The sequence below is a fragment of the Anser anser genome (assembly GCF_964211835.1).
Source record: "Anser anser genome assembly, chromosome: 11".
Classification (NCBI taxonomy): domain Eukaryota; kingdom Metazoa; phylum Chordata; class Aves; order Anseriformes; family Anatidae; genus Anser; species Anser anser.
Genome location: NC_139732.1, coordinates 12,586,256 through 12,610,733, shown reverse-complemented (window position 1 = coordinate 12,610,733; position 24,478 = coordinate 12,586,256). Strand labels below are relative to the sequence as shown.

General features: G+C 40.5%; 1 protein-coding gene across 3 annotated transcripts in view; it reads left to right on the top strand.

Annotated features, from left to right (window-relative positions):
• RSPRY1 (ring finger and SPRY domain containing 1) overlaps positions 1 to 24,478 on the top strand; it is a 42,263-nt gene that overhangs the window by 2,442 nt on the left and 15,343 nt on the right. For all 3 annotated transcript variants that reach the window (XM_083852059.1, XM_083852060.1, XM_083852061.1), the window contains exons 2-7: positions 8,801 to 8,986; positions 11,148 to 11,641; positions 15,498 to 15,550; positions 16,997 to 17,109; positions 19,815 to 19,941; positions 21,367 to 21,425. In XM_083852059.1, the coding sequence (XP_083708185.1) occupies positions 11,295 to 11,641; positions 15,498 to 15,550; positions 16,997 to 17,109; positions 19,815 to 19,941; positions 21,367 to 21,425 (699 nt within the window). In that variant the 5' untranslated portion in view covers positions 8,801 to 8,986; positions 11,148 to 11,294. The remainder of the gene's footprint in view (positions 1 to 8,800; positions 8,987 to 11,147; positions 11,642 to 15,497; positions 15,551 to 16,996; positions 17,110 to 19,814; positions 19,942 to 21,366; positions 21,426 to 24,478) is intronic.

Sequence of the window (24,478 nt, the reverse complement as noted above, 5' to 3'; positions counted from 1 at the left end):
GGCTGACAGAAATGACTTGCGGTGTTCTGATTCCCACCTACATCTCTCATTGTTATCTCTAATTCTGCCCATCAGGTGATAATAGCATCCATTTTCCTCAAGCTTTTTGCTTGTTTGTTAAAAATTAAGGAGTAAAAGGAAATATTTAGCAATCTAACCAGTTAGTGTTGAGTGTGGTGGTCTGCTGTGGGACACCTACTGACTTTTTACTATTTAGACTTCTTCATTTAGGCTTCCTTTCACATCAGTATCTCCCGTAGCTGGTAATGTGCACTGTATTATGAAACATCTCCTATGGGTATTTTGGATATTTGGTGATACTGTCATAAGGTGGAGGTCTTGGTGTACACTGCTAGGTTTTCTTCTCTGCACAGGGGCAGCAAATTAAAATACCATCACCTTGTAGTAATTGAAGACAAGCTAATATGATAAAGCTTGTTGTGTCTTGCTCCACTGCCAATATGTTGAGTTCAGCATTTTTAAGCTGTTTCGGTTTTGTTTTTTACCTCATGAACATATGATTGCTCGGACTTTGAATTCGTTCCTTTCAAAGCAGGGCAGGCACATGCACTGCCCCGAGCCTTGGTGTCTTCCAAGTATGACATTAGGATTCCATTGTGTCACTTTGTGCCTTGAATTTCCCCATGTCCTGACAATATATTTTGTTTTCCCTTCCTGGTTCATATACAGTGACTATAAAGTTACTATGTCCTGTCAGCAGCTTTGCCAGCATGATTTTTATTTCACTTTCTATTCTTCATTGTGTCCTCAAGGTTTAATACACGTCAGATGTTCACATATGACTCACAGGCTTTGTGACTGACCAGTGCAGAGCCTACAGTTATCTGCTGCCGTGATCTACCGTTGGTGTGGCCCAACTTGTGCTCTAGAAGTTTTTTCAACTTTGCCATGGGATCTCTGTGTACTTGAGAGGTCAGTTTGCCCATTCAGTAGGCATACTTGTGTGTTCACATTCTGAGGTGAGATACTACTCATCAGTCACTTACTGATGTATGGTCATTGATCATAGTGACTTGCTGAACCCCCATTAGTGACAACACATCTGTCCTCTTCCTGATATATCTCTCCCCTTGAAGAAGCAGTAGTTTCTAAGTACGCACAACTCTTGGAATTGCGTGGGTTTTTTTTCCCTTCTAAGTCTTCTTGGCTATAGGAAGCACTTTGCTTCTGCTTTAAGTTTCTGAATACCTTGGTGTCCTACTAGACATGAGGAGAAGGACCAGGGCTGGGGATGTTTTGAGATGAAGTATTGGTGTAAATGTTTGGACTGTTTTAATGCATGTGCACAGACTGATAGGAAATAGTTTGAGTCGTCGGCTAGAGGACAGTCTGAACTACAGATCAGAAGGCTGTGGCACTGGTGCACATTTTCTACCTTCCTGTAGGCATTGGGACATGCAAGACAGCTTGGAAAAGAAAATCCAGCAGATACCTTGATGCTTTCTTTTTTTTTTTCTTTCTAAAAGCAAAGGTGCCTGTGATGTGAAGAAAGCCCAGACTTCCTCACTGCTTTTAAAAATAAAGCTAATAGTAAATGAGAAATGATGCATGTTTGCTCTCTGGGAAACTCCGGTCAGTGTATCAGTACTGCAGTAAAAGGCTTAAAAAAGGAAAAGACAAGACAAAGTTGAAGAACAGAAAGGTTTTCCTCTGTTTAGAGGATTACCCCTAGGTACATTTGGTGAAATAATAGTTTTGATAATTGCACTTAGGAGAACTAAAGTTTAAGTATCTGAAATTCTTCAAGAAGTTACCAAAGAGAAACACCAGATGACTATGACTCCTGATATCATTATAGGCTTTTTTGAAAGCTGCTTAAATTGTTTTTCAGTTTTCTGCCTACTTGATGTGCAACTGTAATGAAATAAAACAGGCACGTTTTTCCTTAAACCGCTTGCAGACTGCCTTGTGCAACAAGTACCTGGCCCTCTTCCTAACCCACGTGCGCTTGAGTGGCTCTGCTACCGAGCAGCCCATCCCCTTCCGTCTCTTGGCTGTGGGAGCTCTTAAACCCACTGGCCAACTTCCTCCAAGTTTCCTCATACAGATGTGGGACCTAAAATACTATATCCCTGTAAGTTTTGTTGCCGGACAGAGGGGCGTATCCCTGTTAATCCTTCCAGCTGCGTGCCAAATGAGAGGCTGCAGGTGAGCTGTTACCTGCAGGGTCTGGGCAGGAGCTCAGTGGTGGGAGGAGGTCCGTGAGGCCTGGTGCCAGCTGCTCGCAGACGTGCTTGTCACGTGTGGTCACCTGCCCAGCAGTAGCATCTCTCCTGCACCACATTTGTATGTTGGGCTTGTAACAAGGCAGAACCTAAGTATGGAGAGAAACCCAAATGGGGAGAAATGAAGCTGTGTTCACGTATGTTTTTTTTTTTTGTTTTTCTCTTGAATGGGTCAGAGATGAGGGGTTCGAGTAACCTTTCTAGAGCTGTGCATCAAGTTCTGCAGGCTCTAGCAGGCCTAGATCAAGGATGAAGCTTTCTGTGAGTGCCTTCAAGGCAAGCTTGCTGCCCTAGTGCCCTGGGTGTTATATCTGACTCAACAGCTGTCATTGCACCAGCTTACAGGAGGAGAAGGACATCTTCATCTGTCCCTGGGCAGTCCGGAGCTCAGAGCAGCTCATAACTGCCTGCTTGCTGTGGCTGGCCAGGAAGGCTGTTAATCCGGCTTTCAGCTGCCACTGTTCAAAGATTGGTCCCTCCTCTGATGCTACTCGAGTTGACAAGAAGTGAAAGTTTCTTCGTCCTGTTTCCTGCAATGTTGCTATTTTTTTTTGTTTGTGATGATAACCATTGTCATAAGGTGGCAAATGTGGTGGTGAGGCTGAGAATAGGAGGCTCTAGACACTGTCTGCTCTGCGCTTTGCTCTCAGAGGCAGTTGTCAGCCGACAAATGCGAGCTTCCAACTGAGGCATCGCGGAATTTTTCAGCAGTGTTATCAAAATTTTTCACGCATCCTGTACTTCAGTGTGTTTTACGCATTCATAACAGCTTAGTCATACCATCTAGCTGGGCTCTTTTCTGTGGTCTAGAGCAGGAGACTCTCCTGTCTTGTACATTTTGGTACCTAATCCTTCTCTGAAAACAAGCCCCAGTTTTGTCTGTTTCCCGCATTTTGTCTCTCCTAAGATTAGCTTACAGACAAGAAACAGTGCAACACTGGGATTTCGCCATTTCAGCTCAATTGCACAAAGTTGGTGGTTTGCTGAGAAGAACCTGACCCTGCTTTCATCAGTCCATGCCTGTAGCATCTTTCTGTAGCCAACAGTGTGTTTACTCGGCTGCCTCTGTGCTGGCGTAGCCCTAGATTTAGTTCCCATGGCAGGACTACTCTGTGTGACTGTGTTTGAACTGCTCAGTCTCTTGCTTTGTGCTTCGGAATCCTCTCAGTTTTTGTTAATGTATGAGGTGCTTTAAATATTTATCTTTGCGGTTGACTACAGTGAACCAATCTCTCCACAATTCAAGAATACTTTTATTGATAAAGTTTCTGTCTCTGAATAATACAGGTAAAGCATTAACATTTCTGGTATGAATTACTAGATTTACCAGGAAAAAAAAATAAAATTTGGCATTTTTGCTGTGTTCCTCCACAATTCCGTACCTCTGCTTGGTGCTCAAAATGCCTGTGCTTCCCTCCCAGCACTGTTGGTTCTGGAATTTCTTAGTGGCTTCTGACTTTTTTTTCTCCCTCAAAATTTAGCAAAGTTCTCTACTGTTGATATCTGAAGCTTTAAGAGCAGCAAGGAAGATTGACCTGAATTAACTGAAGCCTCTGAATGAATGCCCATACCAAACCTATACGGTGTAGCTAATCCACTTTATTTAGGGTAGCTAATATGTTTTATTTATTGTGCTTGTGTGATTTCAGCTTGCAGGACTAGTGCTGCCTGGCCTCCACAGGGCACTAGGCTTATCTTTCAGCCACTTTGGAGCAGTGCATTATGCTCTGCTCCTCGGGCAGCTGCCGTGCCTGTACCGCTCTGCCACGTCAGCCTGCTGGAGGCAACCTTGTCAAACACCCTGGAGCTTTCAGATACTACAGTCTTTTTAAGATTGGTATCTCAAAAGTGCATTTATCTGCCTCAAAGCATGAGAGCAGGACCTTTCCTTCTTTCCTTGTATCTTTGTTTGAAATGAAAAATGACGACCCCTGGGAGGAGAAGAACCTGGAAGTCATGTTCTGTGTTATTGATGCTTGTGCTGGAGAGTGTTTAGGCATTTGAAGCGTTAAAGCAAAATTAGCCTTTTCTAAAGGCCTAGGAACAATTCTATCTAAATGATCATGAGATGAGAAATTTAGACCTCTGAGATGTGCAAGCTAGGAGGTGGTAATGACTTCGGTTTGTTTCAGAAGGCACCGCAGCAGAGCACTCTGATGCCTGGCGGCCCTGGGTGCTGCTCTGTCCCTGAGCCCAGATTCGACCAGGCTGGGGCAGGGTTCTCTTCCCCTTGCTGCTGGGTTTGCCAGGCCTGCTTTGGAAATGCTGGTTTGAGAGAATGTGAAATTGGTTTAAAATCCATATCAGAACTTTAGTGTTCCTGTACCAGCTTGAAAACAGATTTAAAGGAAGAAAAAATAGTAGTCCAATGTATAGAGGACTGTAAAACATGACTTTGATAGCAAACCTACAGGAAAAAAAACTGTTCTTAGAATCTTTCTTCTTTCTCCTTTGACTGTTACCACACCAAGTCCAACAAGAGATCAGATTTTCAAGTACAGTGTGTTTCTTACAAAACTGGAGCTGCAGGGTTAAAGCCCAGATTTCAAGGTCAGTCTGCTTTTGGTTTAGGATGCTTTTACTATGACTACTAAGAAACCAAATGACTGCATCAATGGCTTTGTACCCGAAATGGTGACACATTGGGTGACAGTAAATGCTGTTTCCCATAGTGTTATCCTCCAGGATATTTTTAACGAAAATAATTGCGTTAGGGTTTTGCTTTAGATTCTACAAGATGATGTTCAGTTACTATGCACAGAAGAATCGACACAGAATTTACTTGTTCCTCCTGAAGCTTGCAGTCCAGTTCCCCATCTGCTTGGTCACTGCTCTGGACACTAAGTAGCTTCTGCTCTTCAGTTGCTGAAGTCTTTCAGCAGAGAGGTTTACCTCTAACCTCAATGTGATCTCCTGAGAAAATCTCAATTTCACATTACAATTGTATTTAATTTGCTGGGAATTCTTGTTGTTTTTCTTACCTACCCTAATCATTTCAAAGCTGTCATCTTCTCCATGTTATTAGCTTATATTTGCAAACAGGATTCCCCCCCTCTTATTCTGAGTTACAGCAGTTCAGAGCTCTGTCTCCTCTTGTAGTTTGAACTCTTTCATCCAACTGGCATCGCAAATGTTTCAATCTCCTTTTTAGGAGCATCATTTCTTTGGAAAAGAAATGCTGAGGGAATATTTCTAATTATTTTATTTCCTTAATAGGAAATTGCTGCCTAAAACTTAGTTTAGCTCTTGAAAAGCTATCAACTTTACTGTATCACTTACTGATGGAGCATCTGCATATGCTGCTCTTAAGAGAAGAAAACACTGCTCTCACTTGTGATAGTGGCAGGAGCTGGAGAAGTGGTTCTAGTAGCTGAAACAGTCTTTACTCATTTGTGTATGAAGTTTTTTTTTGTTTTCTTGGCAATGTACTCCATTTCATGGAAAGGAGAGGCTTTTTTCCATCATGAGGCACTATTATGGTTGGCTGTAACTGAATATTTCAGGGGATGAATCACTGATTCTTGGGCTGTGTATTACAGAGAAAATGAGACTGATGCCACCTCCAGCTGCCTTCTCCATGGGTGTGCTCCATCAGATGATTGAGAGGAGGCCTCTTGGGGTGGGCTTGCCACTGGTGCCACCAGGCACATGTAGATCCACTCAAATAGTATTCAGTTCAATGGCTGATGTTTCTTTTTTTATTTTATTTTTTTCCCTATTGGACTTCCAGAGCTGCAGCAGGCTGGTCAGTTTGCACAGCTTGTCGCTCCTTTGTTGCATCCAGGCATGTTTCTGCCAGTCAGGAGACCAGTGCAGTCTGGAGAGTGGATGCTGTAAGGCGATCGGTCCCAAAGGCTGGTGGGGATGAGCCTGGGCCCAGAAAGATGCTGTGGGCTTCAGCTGTGCCCAGTGGCAGCTTTCATCCCACTCAGGTGGTCAGATGGCATCTGAGTGGCTTGCTTAGGGCAGGATGCCCCAGGAGGCCGCTGCCTCCCAGCTGAACCTGCAAGCAAGCCTGGGTGGCAGGGAGGTGGGCTGCCACGTGTGATGATGCCGGCGAGAGAAATTTCAGTGCTAGTTTCTTATAGAACAAAAAAATGCCTTTGATCATGTGTTTGGCAACTTAGTAGTCCCACATCCCAAAACAGCATGCGATGGTCAACATTCAGAGTGAAAGGATGCCCTCTTGCTGAGAAACAAGTACCGACTACTGCCTTTACCCCTTCTTGTATTTAAAATCTTATTTTGACATACCACTTAAAAAAAAAAAAAGTTATAGCTTCCATAAATGTGGCTGCTTTTGTGAACACCTTTCGTGGTCTTATCACTTCATAAATTTGTCAGAGAATGCTCTTCAGGCAAATGGGAGACTGGTAGGGATAGGGCTTTCTAGCACTTATGTTTGAGTGGCATAACATGGAGCTAATAGTGGGGAAAGCAGGACAGCCTTTAACATGGAGAGCCTGCCCTCTTTATACTATAGCTCAATCGCTGCTGGTATTTTCATGTACAGTTGCTTCATCTGAACATTTTCAGTTCTAGTTTGACTTGCACAAGCTGTTTCAGAAAGCGTCGTTCCCATGACGTCGGGGTAGCTCGGACAAGAGGCAACAGGTTTCTGTTCCCATGCCTTCCCGGGAGTCATCTTCTGGTTCTTGCGCTGTTGCTGAGGTGAATCTTAGCTGTTAGCTCACAACGGTTTTGGGTTAAAGAGTGTTTTGATTTCGTCTCCAAAGCTATGCTCTTGGGGAGTTTGGTATCATTTGTGACTTTCACCCCTTGTGAGAGAAGCGGTCCCCTTTGGTTAACAATGGGTCACAGCATTATAATGGAACATGGCTACATTTTAAAAGCAGTTGCACAGACTATTAGCCATGTAACTACTGAAAAAATATAAATGGCTTATGAGAGATTAATTCTCCTCCTTTGCTGTGTTTTGACAGGAAAACAAACACGCAGTCTTTTGTCTCGGGAGATTGAGCTGCTGACACTGGGGCGAGTACACTAGGAGAGAGCCTATTTATCTCTAATCCCATGCTCATACCCATGCTTCTCTTCAAGGATCCACTGCCAGATAAGAGGGTGGGCTTATCTTGGCCTACCTCAGTAGTGCTGTTGTGATATTCTTGGTTTTGTTCCTCAAAAAATTTTAGTCTTTTAGATAGTCTTAAATACATATTTTTCTATTCCCACAATATTTTCAAATAGACTGCTAAATATTTTTGGAATAAAAAACTACTTTTGTGTCCGGGCTTTCTTGAGAGCAGATATTTCCTAAGGTCAGGTATGAAGTTAAATTTTCAATCTTCCAAAATTTTCTTGTATATATGAGTCGATTTTTACCTCTCATTGAAAAACATAATATATTTCATCCTTCAAGATGTGCAAAACATTTTTGTCATGTTGTAGGTTCTGTCACTAAGGTCTCAGGGTCTGGACAGAAGTAAAATTGATCATCCTTAAAACTTGTTTCTCTCCTCTTACAGAAATGAATAAAATGTAACCTCAGAAATGTCAATTGCATTTGAGTTGTAAAAATTTTTTTTTGCCAAAATTCTTCCAAAAGTGTTGGTGTTTATCGGTTTTAGAAATGCCTTTTTCTCTTGTGAAAATGCAGTCTGTATGGTGAGTTCTCTCCTTTACTGGCTTTACTTCTGTTTTCTTGTAGCAGTGGCACTTTATCCCTGACGGGCATGCATGTTGCAGATGTGCAGAGCTCAGTCCTCTTTATTTCAACGGTGACACGGCTACCAGCAGCCTAATACTAAGCTCATAGTTGATTATAATGTTGTAAATCTTCCCTTAAATATGCTAGCTCAAATGCAACCTTGAACACCACTGTTTGAAAGGATTTTTTTTCTTTGCCCTTCAGAACCTCTCTTCCTACATATGTACGCTGTCCAGGTGCGGCTGGTTTGCAAGGCAGATCCGTAGTAATCTCTTCCTCTAGCTTATATGCTGAAATATTTAATACTTCAGTTTTTGAGGCATGGAAATGAGCTCCTTGTTTGTTACTTACTCTCACGTACAAGTGGATGCTGTCAAACTCAGCTGTTTACTGAACAAGGGGAGTGTATCCTGTCATTTCATAGAATCGTAGAATATCCCAAGTTGGAAGGGACCCACAAGGACCATTGAGTCCATCTGCTAAAAATTCTCTTCTCCTTTTATCTAACCAACTTCTACAGTGTACTTGCCTTGGTTTCCTGCTGTCCCTTGCCTACATGAGGGTGATCTGGGCCAGGTAATGCTGCGGCTCTTCCTCCTGCAAGCGGTAGTCTGCAGCAAGGTATCGGTCACTGCTCCACACTTGCTGTGGTGTCTGGTGCCTCGGCTGTAGCAACAGATCGGGGTTTCCGTAGCTGTGTCTGGTCCTGAAGCTGGTAGGTGGCAAACTGGTTTTGGAGCTGAGAGAGAACTTCCCCCGTAAGGGCTGACTGCAGCTGAAAATAACAGCATGACTTGATGTCATTGCGGGTGTGGAGAGGAGGAGGAACATGTCTGTCTGGGAGGCAGTCTCCAAATGAATTGTTCTTTCTTTTCTCTGTTTTCAGGGACTCTGGCATAGCTTCTAAAAGCGAAAGCAGTTTACTGTAATAACTCACTGCCCATGATAAAGGAATACATACTGCTGTTTTTTCTGGATACAAATGCATCTGTGCCCTGAAGAAAAACAGTCCATTTCTGCTACAGTGCTTTATGAGCAAGCCCAGTTATTCCTGAACCAAACACACTTAAAGGTGAGTTGATCATAATCACTTGTTTTTAATCATGCTTAATGTTGCCAGGCGGAAAACCCAGGTCTCAGTAATCAGTTTTGATCTTGACATCTCTATTTTTGTTTCCTTTGGTAGGCTTCGGCTCATTGCTGATCACTAAAATACAGCTTTTTCATACTCATTTTGATGGGGTTTGACAATGTAGATTCACTGTGTTAACATTTTTATATGTTATGGAACAATCTTTACACAATCTTTACAGATTCTTAATCCATAACACTAATAATGCAGTTTTGAACTTCAGTATTGTTATTAAAACACCCTTAAATTATTTGGATACCTAAATACTTTTTTCTTTTTTAGGAAGGCATATTTTACATTTAGTGTAACTAGTTATTCCTTAAAATAGGTGAGGTTTTCTTAGTTGTGTTTGGTTTTTATGGTGGGGTGGGTTTTTTGCTTACTTTCAAAAGTAATTTGAACCAGTCTGTGATCTTACACAATTTTGCTTGAGATCTGTGCAGTCTCTATTGGCACCCTTATGTCTACGGTTTACTTTCTGATTGAGAAGGTAACAACTGTCTTGGCTTAGGTGGAAAATCTACTGAGCCTGCTGTCCCACCTCTTGCTGTGGTCAAACTGCTTAGAGAATAAGGCAAGCATGCTGTGATACTGAAACCACTTTAATGATCGGTGGTTTAGAAGTTTCTTGAACCAGAAGTCGAGATCTTGTATTTTTGACGTTTAATATCACTTGATGGGCTTTGTTTTCCTAGTTACTCTTCAGTTACCTTAATACTGAACTTCTCAGTGTACTGAAAGTAATGTACTTAAAACATAGAGTCTGTGAGAGCTTCTTTGAAGCACTTTTTTGGTGACAGTTTTCCATTTAAATGCTTGCTTGATGTTATGCTTACTTCTACGACTGGTGTCTGGCTTCCCAAATAATATTGTTGTAATCTTGCCCCAGAAGGCAGCTAGTAACTGCACGATTGCCTGTTGGCTGAGGTGGTAAGGGGCCTTTTGTATTTGAAAGGTTGTAATTGCCTTCAACTTTCTTTTAGTTTTATGCTTCTACACGTTTGTTATATAATTTTAAAACAGTAATAACCTGATATTCATCATTCTAGCTTAAATGTTAATGCATGTTATTCTTTAAAAAAAAGTAGTCTTGAAAGTAACTTATTTATCCTGACATGCATGGAGTACCTATGCATTGAAAAGATGCCTTTAGTAAGGCTTTATTTTAGTTGAGTTTTTATATAGTTATATAGAAGTATACCCTATGGCTTGAAAAATCAATTTGTGATCAGGCAGTGTTCTGAACACTCTTGATCTTGCTAATGTTCTTGATTCAGTGATGTGTAGGGACTGTACTACAATCCTAGTTACTACTGGGCCTGTATTCTATCCAAACCTTTTGAATTAAAAACGCAAGAATGACTGAATTATTCTTGATTCTCAAAAATGGAAGACTGATTTCGTGCTAGAACTCAAAAATCATCCAACTTGTACAGAAAACACCCCTTTACAAATCTGATTTGTAGGCATTAAAATGGTGCTTATAATACTTTGGGGTCAGTACATGGTGCATCTTTGGGTAAGGATCCAATTGATGTAAGCACCTTCTGAAAAAATGTTTATGCACAGATGAACTAAACACTTGGTTCACTGCTAAATCTGTATTTTGTTGTGATAGGCCACAACTATATGTTTAGTTCTGTAGAACTTCGTCTATCTTGTAGAATCTGTCTGGAAATTACGTTGAATATTGCTGGTATGAAATGAGATTCTTAAATGTGCAGCCTTTAGTTGAGTGGTCTGAACAGTATGTCTCTATAGACAGTAAAGAGAAAATGAAACTGGTTTGTTAATACTTAAAGGGTGGTGGTGCACTAGGCTTAAGGACAAAGCTGCACCTCTATAGCAAAAAAAAAAAAATGGAAAATAACAGGTTGTATAAAAAATGAAGGGGGCAGAGGGAGTGGGCTACTTAACCAGTGAACTTCCTGCTCTTCCTCATCCATCCTTTTTCCCTACCCCAGAAGACTTCAGATGCAAACAGTATGTTTTTAAGGTATTTTCCTAAGTACACCAAGACTAGTTCTGTTTACTAATATGAGAACTCTACTACTTATTAGAAGTAGTAACACTGACTCTTGTTTTGGGTTTGCTTTTTCAGGCCTCCTTCTGGATGACCAATGTGTATTTTAACCAATTATATCGGAAACTAAGCCTCCAACTTCCCATTCATTCCAGCTGATAGCAACGCATATAATGCAAACACAATTCACAGGATCACACAAACATTACTCTTAAAACTTTCTAGATGATTGTAGTTGCTTTCCTTGTGTTCTATGCTAGCAGAAGCCTTTTTCAAGGTTTACTGTTGACTCTAGAGCACCACGTTCCCCGTTTACTGGGAGCTTTGGGGGCTTGCAATATGGGAAACTCGTGTGTTTGCCGTGATGACAGTGGAGCAGAAGACAACGTGGAATCTCAGAATCGACAAACAGAGAGCAGTAGAGTACGTGTACCTGAAGCAAGAAGCCACCCAAGGGACCCTGTCCGGCCACCTAGGAGGGGTCGAGGGCCTCATGAACCAAGAAGGAAAAAACAGAATGTGGATGGGCTAGTACTTGACACACTGGCTGTAATTCGGACGTTAGTAGATAAGTAAGTACCACCTCAAGGAATAATTCAACATGAATGAAAAATACAATGTTCTTGTCTCCTCTCAAACTGTGACTCCATCCTCTCACCGATCTGCACCTGGCCCTCCCTGAAGCAGCAGCGTGTTTCCAACTGGAGGCTTAGGAGAGCAGCACCTTTCCTAGGTAATAGACGTAGCTCCTGAGCGTCCAGGTTCAGACTCTTGCAGGAGCTGAGGAGCTTTCTCACAGTTCCTGTGCGGGCCTACACCCAGATGGGATGAGGAGTGGGCTCAGTATTGCTTGCCTGGCATAGATATACAGCTTAGGAAGCAAAGAATCTTCCAGAGCTTGAGAACTTACATCCTAAAAATTGATTGTTAAGCAAAGTTTCTGCTTTCAGGCTGTATTTACTACTTTGGAAATGGTTAAGCAAAACTGAGAGCTTTGATCTTTGTTAGTTTGCGTAAACAGACTGAGGTTTTCTTTCTGGCTGTAAGTCTATTACTTCTTAAAGACTGCACATTGTGACTGTTCAGCTTATGATCCCAGTACTGCATTCTTTGCGTGCTCAAAGCATCCACTGAGGGCATGCGGGATATTTATGGATAGATCCTTCTTTTAGTGTTGTTTTTTCTTTTGCATTGCTTTTTACAGACCGCTATAAAAGGACCTCAGAAGTGAAGGATTAAGGTAGCTCGTCGTTTTTGGGTTAGGTGCAGGTTAGAAACCAGAAAGACTACAACAGAAAGAAAAACAGTTTTGTAGCTTTGTAATGGGGTTGAATTTAAGTTGGATGAGGCTCAGGACAAAATGAGCCGTGATTCATATACCTGTCTCCTTGAATATGCCTGCAGAGGAGGAGTTTGCCTTGCCTTCCTGTTGTAAAATGCTTTAAATGAAAATACCAGGACTTTTTTCCTGAAAACTTTAATTTAAGAGGGGTTGTGTATGTTTTGGGATTTTGGTTGTGAGTGGTTGGGGTTTATTTTATTTTATTTTTTTATCTTATTGTTGGGGTCTGTCTTCAAACCATTAAGTTAAAATTGTGCAAAAACTTTGAAAACCTTTTCCTAATTCCACATGCCTTTCTCTTTCAGCTAAGTTCATCGCCTTAAGCTGTTTCACAGCATTTTTGTGCATAGTTGATTCTGTTGGTCTTGCAAACAATTCTATAATCTTGTAAGCACTTTGCTTTGATATTGAACAATAATAAGCATAGTTATGTCACTGATCCTAGAGTCCTATTTCTTACAAATTCTTGAAGATATGGCTTTTTTATATATTAACTCAGTGAAATACTTCATCTAGACTCATAATCATGTAGGTTGGAAGGGACTCCAGAAGTTCAGCTACTCCAGCCTCCTGCTTAAAACCCAGCTCCAGTTAGAGCAGGCAACTCAGGCCACTTCAAGCACTGAATGTTTCCAGAAAATCTCCATTTTCTACCCTTCTTTGGGTCCCTGTTCAAGTGTACCCTGACCCTCCTAATGGTTTAAATAAGTCTTCTGCTTGTATACCATGTTCTTAACCATCACAGCAGCCCTCTGCTAGACACGCTCTGTTATAGCAATGCCTTTTTCATACTGGGGAGCCCAAAAATGGGCACAGTACTCCAGGTGCTATCTCGCAAGCACCACATGGCTATAGTGGTATATTGGTTACCCTTGCTTAATATTAAGGCTGTTGATGAGACACATCTGGTCTTGCAACACAGCCAAATAGTACAAGGTCTTGCAGACTCTCTTCTGTATGACAAAGACCTATGGCTGTGAAGAATGAGGGAGCCTCTTCATGAGACAGATTATCTAAATGTTCCTGAAAAAAGCTTAAGGAACCTTCCTGTGAGACCTCAAGATAATCATGGCCCTTTTTAGGTTAATAGGAAGAAACAGTGTGGGGAGGGAGGAGGGATCCATTTCTGGAAACTTTGTTTTTCTGTGTGAGTCTGTAGGGATAAATATGTTCCATTATCACCTGTTCCTCCTAGAGCTGGATTATTTTTTTTTGGAAACACTAAAGTTGAAACAGAAGGAGATGGTAGGGAAAATGACAAATTTCACGTCAAAAACCATGCCCAGATAAATTAAATTAAAATGGAAACATGTCAGTAACAGTAAGTTGGAAATACAGGCTTCAGTGTGATAAGACAGATGTAAAGAGACAAAGATACGAGTCTGGAGAATGGAAGGCAAAAACCTTTTTCTTATTTTTAATTCTTTAGTGAAAATAATACATGGGGATGTTTTGAGATAAATAGTAGATTAAGTTGTTGTACTGTGATCTACAATGAACCATTGCTTTCCTTGTTTATTGCTTGGGATTAAAAAAGAAAAACACTCTGGACCCAAAGTATATGGTGACTGCTTTTTGTTCCTCTTGTCTAGAGATCTCCCCTCTAGAGGTAAAGGAGTGAAATTTCATTTCCTAGCCTCAAAAGAATAAATACTAATTTTTGGAGTCTACCCCAAGTGCTGCTTCACAAATTGAAATATTGGCAAAATCACTTTTGTTTTGCTTCCAAATATGAGGAAGGTGGGTGCTGGAAGGGACGTTTAGGAATTCAGTGGTTAAAATGGCAAGTGAACAAGACTCCTTTGCTCAGTGCTAGTACTGTTAACACCTGCTATGCATAAGAGAACCAGGAAACCTTGCTGATAAAAACGTCATTCTGTTTATCACAGCCTTTACTTGCAGTCTGTGGTGTTTTTTTTCTTTCTTTAAAGTCTTAACTGTTTTTCTTGAGATAATTTGGTTTGCATCATTGCACTACTTTTTCCTGCTGGTGAGATAAGTTTCCAGATGGAAGGTGAAGAGATGCTTGGGGGGAGAAAAAAAAAATTGTTTCAAATGTTAGAGCAATATAAAAGTGTAAAGTTTCACATTTGCGTTTTCTTGTGGAAATAATGACTAGAGAATGTTAAGAGGTTTTGGTAAGAAAAGCATGCGTTTTTATCCTATAATCAGTCAAACCTGAGATTTTTCTATAATTAATTCCTCCAAAGTAGGTAGCTTTGTTACCTGTATAATTAACCTGTGTTGAAACTTTCTAAAATTTATCAGTGTTTAGCATTTCTAGTTTCATTTCAAAGGCATGTAATAAATTGATTGTGGAATGTATCATTCTGAGCTTGGGATTAGTTCATAATGCTTAAGTAGCACTGAGCAAAGCGTTTAGGATATGCTGCTGCACAAACCTTTCTGGTACTGGAGATACCTAGTGAATAGAGTTTTGGAGACTTTGCATTACGTACTTATTTTAGTAACAGTTCCTGCTCAGATAAGAGGACCTGGCAATAGGTTCTTGCCCCTGCTCCGGCAAACCAAATTGAGGAACTAATCTAATAGATTATTTCTTTTTTTTGCTATGTTGCAAAAGGAATTGCGTTAAATGTCCTCTGTTAAACTGTCTTAATGATTTCCTACTGCTCTTGTTAATGAGTTTGTAGTGTATGATGCTGCTAGATGGCATGCTTTTCAGTTTAGGGGGAAAAGTCAGCAATGTTTCTGGAAAAAGTATGTTTATGGTGTCTCCCTTGTACACTGTTCTTGGTACGCTTCGTGACCTCTGAAATGGTCTCTTGTTACATATTCTGAGGAACTTTGCTGATGAATAGCAGTAAGTCTAAGCATTCTGTCTAGCTTTTAGACATTTGAGTATGGATAACAATTTCATATATCAGCTATTGTAGATAGGCGGATGTTGACTTTAAGCCAGAAAAAAGCTTAAATCCCATCTTTGTTTTGGATCTGAAAATAGCATTAGCACTTTGCTGCCTATGTAACTTTCTCTTTGTTAAACATTTACTGGATTCATTTTCTGTCTGTGTATTACATTGATGGTTGTGCATAAATTTTGACCTGTGTAATATCTCTTTCAGTGACCAGGAGCCTCCTTATTCAATGATCACGTTGCATGAAATGGCAGAAACAGGTATCGAGGCACTGTGTTGGGCATTTCAGTTGTGACTCCAAAGGAAAAAAACAGCACTGTTTTCTTTCCAAAATAATTGTACTGATAGCATGTATTTTATCAATTTGCTGTAGCTCTGGGGACTCAGACTCCAAAATGTAACTCTGTCCTTCTGAAGATTCACTGAGCTGATGGTTTCTGAGTTTTTTGAACTCCGTTACACTTCCTACATAAGCTCTCCAGAAGCAGCCAACTGGCTCCCAAGCACACTGTAATAGCATTAAACCACAAGCCACAAAGAATGTGTTTGCATTAGGGCAGAACCAGCCCATATATGTAGACATGGTTTAAACCCTTGGTTTCGGTGTTGCCAAATAGTACATGCTTTAATAGTACATACTTCTTGTCTAGGGTTTTTACTGTCCTTAGACCTCCATTTTATTGATATATTTGTTCAAAGTCCGTACCCAAGTTCTTCTGCAAGCCAAGCTGTGTCCATATGAGGGTTGCTTTACCTCTGTTATGGTAGGTGCAACTCACCCAACTCAAGACCTCCACCAGAATTCTGGTGGCTCTTAATAGAATTGGTATTGGTACAAGAAAATGTTACTGTATTAAAATAAGTTAACCTCATTAACTATTACAGCAATTAAGTAAAAAGTTTTTTGGGGTAATGTGCTAACAAACTTCAATACTTTGTTTTGCATCTACTTGTCCTTGTGGAAGGGAACACTAAGTCTCTTGTAACCTCACTCGCTTATATGCAGATGCAGACTCAGTTCTCTCTGATTTTACTCCTAATGCAACTTTTTTCTTGTAAACCCAAATCTGTTTACTTTTTTAGTAGTTAAGTAGTTTAACATCTGCAAGTAAACAACAGTTTGCATGTAAGTAGGAGGCCCTGTCTACTCATTAAACTGTGAGAGCTGTTCAGTTTGAAATCAGATTTTCTTTGGAAGTCCAAGCATAGGACAAGCTAATGCAGTTTCTTCAAGGTCTTGTGTTACTTGAGGGAATTCAGGAAGGATGCTCTTTCTCCTGGTCAGGAGAATCTTTTCAGTGTCATCATGAGTGCAGCGTTCAACACTTAAAGTTGATGTTGCACACTGAACTCCTGAGTTACTACACAGGAGTAAAGTGCTTGTCCGTAGTGGTCATGAGTGTTTCTTCCTAATTTTAGTGGGAAGTGAAGTATGCTCTGGCTTGGGCAGGACTGTTCTCCAAACAATAAAGCTGTATACTATTGCCCAAGCTGCTGTAAACTTTTTTCTCCCCTTGAAATTAAACTTCTAAGCTACTGCAAACTAAGAAATTGATGTAAAATGTAAAGCATTTTTTCCTAGTTCCTGTAAAATCACTGGGTAATTTTAATGATTGAAAACTTAAATTTATATTTGCTGATGTATATTGAACACTTTAGAATTGCAGTGTTAATTCTAAATGTTACTTCTGTTTTGTGGTTGACAGATGAAGGCTGGTTGGAAGTTGTCCAATCTTTAATTAGAGTTATTCCACTAGAAGATCCACTGGGACCAGCTGTTATAACGCTGCTACTTGATGAATGTCCGTTGCCAACAAAAGTAAGTCGAAGCAGTATGTGTTGATCTGCAACTGAATTTCAGTTATTCATGGTTGCCACTCCCATGATAGCTTCTGGGTGGGTTTAATCAGTGGTACAAGACTGTTAGTCGTTCAGAAAATGGGTGTAACTTGTAACTTTGAGTAATTTGTGGTGGCTTGTTACCTAATTGGTATTTAATGCTAGAAGCAGTGTAGAGGAAAATTAAAAGGCAGTGGTCCCCAGGGAAAAACAAAAGGCATTTGGTCCTTGGCTGCTTTCTTTGCTCTCCTCTCCTGCCATGTGGTATGCATACTGTACAATAAGTGCATATGGATGCTGCAAAAGCAGGAGAAGTTCTGCTGTTTTTACTCAAGTTCTGAAAGATGCGTATGTACAAGTCACTGTTTAGTTATTCCTTCCCTGCTATGTGCAGTGAACACAACGTAAGTGGGTATCTGATGTTAAATGACATTTTAACTATGTTATGGTGAGTGCAACTCACCCAACTCAAGACCTCAACCAGAATTCTGGTGGAGGTAAATTATGGCTCTTGATAGAACTGGTATTGATACCAGAAAATGTTACTGTATTGAAATAAGTTTACCTCATTAACTAATACAGCAGTTAAGTAAAATTTTTAGATATGGTTTGGTAGATTTGATCACTGAACTGGCTTTGGATGGAAAGGTGATCCGAGGTCTTCATACTTTGCTGGTACATGTACTTTAATGAGTGATTCAAGGTGCTAACCATTGAACGTGATTATTTTACAGAGAACTTGACTTTCCTTAAATGCTCACTACTATCTCATTTCATCTGAAACTGGTGATGACATTATTACAGCTTTCATTGCTTAATCTACTACTTATGCTTCCACTTCTAGTTTTCAGTTTGCATTGTTATGGATATAAAGTGATAGATTTTGTCTTGCATAAACATGTGAGTGGCTGGAGAGTTAGTGAAACTCTAGTCTTCAAAAACTTTTTTCCTATAGGTTATTGGGGAAAGTCATCTGAGACTTACGTACACATTAAATATTGTATAATTGCTGTCATAGGCAGTGAAATGATTACTGAAAACAAAATATGACTAGAAATTTTGCCTGGTTTGAAAAATAAATTAGGAAATGGAGACCACTAAGTGTTCTATATGACTTTTTTCAGCTGTACAATGTACTTGTTAATCATCTGATCTGTATTTCAAAAGCCACATCACTTCTATTTATGTACTTAAATTTTAAGGACTTCGCTATGAAATAGTTGACCTTAAGACAGAGGGAATAAGATGCCTCCTTCTGGGGTTACTCAGAGGCCTTTTTCTTGTGCAATCTCTTTACAGCACATTGAAGTACAGGGAGTAACAGTTGTAGGATCTGCAGGTCACGTGTAGCCTAGTAAAGTCTCTGTTCACTTTTTGCCTATTCAGAGTAAGTTTAAGTCAGTGCCCAACTTCTGCTACAGCTAGAGAACAGTAGCATGCTATTTTCCATTTTATTTTGCTACAGTAGGCTGTAAAGTGTATAGCATTAAAATGGCAGCACAGTAAGCTGTTTAGTCTAAAGTCTTTATTTAACTCAAAATAGTTGATCTCTGTGAAAGTTCTAATAGTGGCTAAAAGCAGTACAGGGTATGTCAAGAATCTAATTTTAGTTAGGCTTTTCCATTCTGAGTCTCTAGCTCAGTCATCCTTTTTTTTTAGCCTTCTTTCCACTTAGTGTCAGTCCTGTTCATCACTTCTGTTTTTGTGGCTTTTCTTTTGGGGAAAATAACTACTTTTCTGTTATCACTGTACAAATCAGTCTAGTGAAGAAAATTGATTTAAGCGTGGATCAGAACACAGCTCACAAAGCATGTAAGCATCCAACTTTGGCAGTACTGTTTCTTTCTTCAAATGGCCTTCTGACAACTTCAATATGAGGAGTACTATTTTAATTATATCATAGCCTGAGATTATGCAGTTTATATCTGAATCAGCTGAAATTTTCATGAAGTCTGGAAAGTTGAGGGGAATTTGAACAAATTTGAACATCTGGGGGGGCAGGGTTCTCTACAGGATAACTTGGCTCTAGATAAACTCCTACCTACCCTGAAAATGAGGGTTGTGATCTAGACCTATCTTGAATTTTATCCATACCATGCTGTCTGAATGAAGCAAGTCAAAGCATGGCATTTTAAATTTGTCACCTTCATTGTTATTGCTTAGTGTGACTACAGGACTATAGAAAGACATTTATGTTCTGAAGGATACTGTTTATGACATCTTGTGAAACTGACAGCATCCTAAATTGATGATGGGGTTGTGGGCTGGCTTTTTTTTGGCTGGTCTCTTTAGTCCTGAATTTTTTTTTCAGGAAAAGGAGTGAGTTTTAGGGCACTTAAAACTGATTAGGTAGCAATATTGCCATAGCTGCTGAATGAATACTAAGCAAAGATAGATAATACCAAAATCCTCTTGCTATAGGAGCTCATATATGTCCAAAAGTATCCTATAGTTGTTGATCCAACAACTTGAATGGCCAACAATCTGGTGGCAATTTTAAAGTTACAACTCTTGGGAATATTGAACTTCTCATCCTATCTTTATTATATTTTTATCTTAGATAACATCTTATGTTGCCTCTAATGTGATGGTGATTTTAGTAATATGTTGTAAAAAATAATTCGTAGTATATTGGGGAAAACTGTGTGTCAGTGATGTTGAAAAGACTTGATTTTTCTTTTTCAGGATGCATTGCAAAAGCTAACTGAAATATTAAACTTAAGTGGAGCTGCTGCTTGTCAGGATGCTTGTCACCCTGCCAAACATCGGAATACAACTGCAGTACTGGGATGTTTAGCAGAGAAGTTGGCAGGTAAAGTCATGGGATTATTCTGAAAGCTTGCTGAGTGCCTATTGCTTTAGCACCCATGGTGCAGAGTATTTCAGAAATGTTTTTTTAGAACTGAATAATGTTCTGCATGTGGGGGAATATCTTGTCTGACAGATGTGACCAATTCTACTCCTTAATTAAAACGTTCAGATTCAGCCATCAGTCACTAGTTTGGGTCTGAATGAGCCATTTACAGTCCCAGGTAGTTGAAAAGATAATTTTGATGTTTGGTTAGCAATTTGAAATGCATATGTTTGTAGATCGACACTTATGCTTACAGTATATGGTTTAGCACTGGTAATTGGTCTTTTCTCAAGATCTAGTCTGGCCCTTTGAGAATTGCTGTGAACACAGTTATTTACTGATTTAATACTCCTGCCCATTGACTAGTCTTCGAGGCAGTGTAGAAAGATGGAAGAAAAAAAAAATGCTCTTGCTACTAAGCATGTGTTAGCTGAAAAGATTCACTGCTGTTACTTAGAATCCCAGCAATGTTGTTTTAAGGTGACTTTTCATATAGAACACTTTACGCCCTGTCACTTTCTAGTACTGTGCTGGAAACTGATGATTACATTTCCTTCCTGCTGATGGTCATCTTTCTATGTAGTTTTTAGCTCCTCTTCTGAAAGTGGACAGGAAAAGGAAACGAAGAAAAAGTGACTGTTCAGTATCACCTAATGGTTCTTAAAAACATAATTTTAGTATTTCTGTCAAAGCAAAGAACAAGGACAGGAAACATTTTATGCTGTAATACTTCCACCTTCTTGTTATAGTAAGTCGAAATGAGATCTAATACCCACTCTTTTTTTTTAGTGATCTTGGAACTTACCTCATTGCAGTAGCTCACAGAAAACTTGTTAATGTCATGATGCAGCCCACTGCAGTTTCTTAGAGTTCAAAGATATCTATCAAAGATAGAGTTTGATTCCATTGTAACTCTTTTGATTAAACAAGCAGTATTTCAGGACAATTTTCTTAATTGGCAGCTTGCCACGGTGCTGTTGCAAATTGTGTGATTAACTATCAAGTAAGTTATATTAGACACTTAGTTTTGCTTATTTTGAACTACTGATGAATGGAGCTAGTCTTTACACTTTCTCTGTGGAAGTAAAGGGGAGCCAGACTCTTTAGAAAAAAGTAAAGGGGAGCCAGACTCTTTTAAAAAAAAAAAAAAAGAGCATAAGTGTTTAGCAGAGGTTGATGGAGTCTTATTTCAAAAACTAAGTGTGGCTAGAACTGTGTCTCTGTTTATAGCAGGTAAAACAAATGTTTGTGATTTGGTAATAGTGTAGTTATTTGTATAGCAAATATTTGGGAACAATGATATTTCTTCTGTATTATACTTCTGTGCAATGATGGATATATGATAGTTCCCATGGATGGATTTAATTTGTGATACTTTTACAGGTCCTGCAAGTATAGGCTTACTCAGCCCAGGCATATTAGAATATTTACTTCACAGCTTGGTAAGTGTCTTTGATCTTAATGTATGTATCTTGTATGGTATCCATACATAGCAATTAGAATGTTTTTGCTTGTTGGTTTTTCTGATTATTGTGAAAAGTTAGTTGTTTGGATACTGGTAATGTACAAAGAGTTGAGATTTAAGTTCAGAAAGGCCTAATGAAAATATCCTCCCCCCCAAAAAACATAAGGTACCTTGCTGCTCATATTCTCTAATTTTAAGAAGATATTTAAAATAACCAGGCTTTGCTGCATGTCATGACACAGGGCTGGCTGCCCAAGCTTATACCTTTTCTACCTCTAATTACCATGTTGCCTGATCACATCAAAATCCACTTAAATGTGAGTAGAAACATTGATCAAATTGTCTCAACTTAGCAGGAAGATAATTATCGCTGGTGATGAATGCACTTTTACAAATTGAGGAAAATAGACAAACTCTGTGTATATTCAGGTGAAATTTTCATAGAATCATGGAATGGCTTGGATTGGAAGGGACCTTAAAGATCATCCACTTCCATCCCCCCTGCCACAAGCAGGGATGCCACCCACTAGATCAGGTTGGCCGAGGTCTCATCTAGCCTGGCCTCAAACACCTCCAGGGATGAGGCATCCACAGATTCTCTGGGCAACCTGTTCCAGTGCCCCACTGCCCTTACAGTGAAGTATTTCTTCCTAATGTCTAATCTCAGTCTCCCCTCTTTTAGTTTAAGACCATTCCTCCTTGTGCTATCATTATCTACCTGAGTAAAGAGTCTTCCTCCATCCTTTCTATAAGACCCCTTTAAGTATTGAAAGGCCACGAGGACTCCCTGAGCCTTCTCTTCTCCAGGGTGAACATCCCCAGCTCTCAGCCTTTCTTCATAGGAGAGTTGCTCCAGCCCTCTGATCATCTTCGCAGCCCTCCTCTGGACTCGCTCTAACAGCCCCACATCTTTCTTGTGGTGGGGGCCCCAAACCTGGATGCAGGACTCCAAGTGGGGCCTGATGAGGGCAGAGTAGAGGGGGACAATCAGCTCCCTCGACCTGCTGGCTGTTCCTCTTTTCATGCAGCCCAGGATGCAGTTGGCCTTCTGGGCTGCAAGTGTGCACTGCTGGCTGATGTCAAACGTCTTGTCCACCAGAACCTCCAAGCCTCTCTCCACAGGGCTGCTCTCAATGAGTTCTTCCAGTCTGTCTTCCTTTCTGGGATTGTCCTAACCCAGGTGCAGCACCTTGCACTTGTTGAACCTCATTAGGTTCATGTCGGCCCACTTCTCCAGCCTGCCCAGGACCATTTGAATGGCATCCTTTCTTTCTGTTGTATTGACTGCACCACTCAGCTCCCTGTCCTCTGCAAACTTGCTGAGGGTGCAATCAATCCTATCCTCTGTGACACTGATGAAGATACTGAAAAGCACTGGTCCCAGGACAGACCCCTGAGGGACGGCATTTGTCACCGGCCTCCACTTGGACACAGAGCCATTGGCCACCACTCTCTGGGTGTGACCATCGAGCCAACTCCTTATCCACTGAATGGTCCACCCATCAAATCCATCTCTCTCCACTTTGGAGACCAGCGTGTCACGTGGGACCATATCAAAGGCCTTGCAGAAGTCCAGGTAGATGACATCGGTTGGTCTTCCTTTGTCAACTGATGCACTCACTCCATCACAGAAGGCCACCAGATTGGTCAGGCACGATTTACCCTTGGTGAAGCCATGCTGGCTGTCTCGAATCACCTCGTCTTGCATGTGCCTCAGTGCTGCTTCCAGGAGGATCTTTTCCATGATCCTGCCAGGCATAGAGGTGAGGCTCACTGGGCTGTAGTTCCCTGGGTCCTCCTTTCTGCCCTTCTTAAAAATGGGAGTGATATTTTCCTTTTTCCAGTCATCCATCAGGGACTTCACCTGACTGCCAGGACTTTTCAAATATGATGGAGAGAGGCCTGGCAACTCCATCAGCCAGTTTCCTGAGAATCCTGGGATGCATGTCATCAGGCCCCATAGACTTGTAGTAGTTGTGACAAAAGAGAGCAGATGCATTGTAATTCGAAAAAGATTTTTTTGAAAGTTCATCAGACTTTGAAACAACCTGCCTATATACTTCTAGTTAACACTTGTAAAAAAGCATTATATATTGTTGAGCAAACTGGAAACTATACTCCTAAGTATACCTGACGTGTAACTTCATCAATATTTGTTTTATTATCTAAGTGCAAACTTTTTTCTCCTCTGCAATAATTACTTCAGATTATTTTTTTATACTTAGTCTCCATCTCTCTTTTTTCTTTAATTTTAGGTTAGTAGAACAAGGCTTCAGAAATTTGAGAACTTCTTTTTTGAAGAAGCAGTTCTGCCCTTTGCTCTAGAAATGCCAGGCTTCTATTCAGTGCTCTTGAATCAATGCTGAGGGCTAATAACTTAAAGTCAATTCTGATTCCGCTTGTTAGGTCAGTTGCTTGCTTAGGGTCTGGCACTGGTGCGAGTTGAAAAGATGGCCATTTTGAGGAGTCAGTCTAATAGTCCTGGTTGGTTGACTTCAAGCTATTTGTTATGAACTCTTGGAAGGTGAAGTGAAAACTAGCACACCCTGTTTTGTACTTGGTCTGATGGCATTCCTAGCTTATAGAGTAAATGTAACTACTTAACGAAAGTACATCTGAGTATCCTGTCCCTTTCTCTCTCCATGCTTTCCCACAAACCTCCCTATTACCATGCTACATGAAGACTTCTTGTGTAGAGAACTCTGAAAACAAGCATAGAATGAAACAATTTTCTAATCTTATCCGAGAGAATTGAGTTTCTTCAGCCTGGAGAAAGAGGCTAAGGGGGATGTTATAGCTGTCTAATGGTCCAGTAAGAGGGTCTGGAGAAAATGGAGGCAGGCTCTCCTCAAAGGTGCATGTTTGGACATGAGGTAAAAAGCACAGGCTGGAACATAAACTGGAGATGTAAGGAAGAAAATTCCATCATGACGATGGCCAAATATTACACCAGGGTGTTGCAGTGAGGCTGTGGGATCTCAACCTTTGGAGATACTCATAAGTTCATAGGACAAGGCCCTGAGCAGCCTG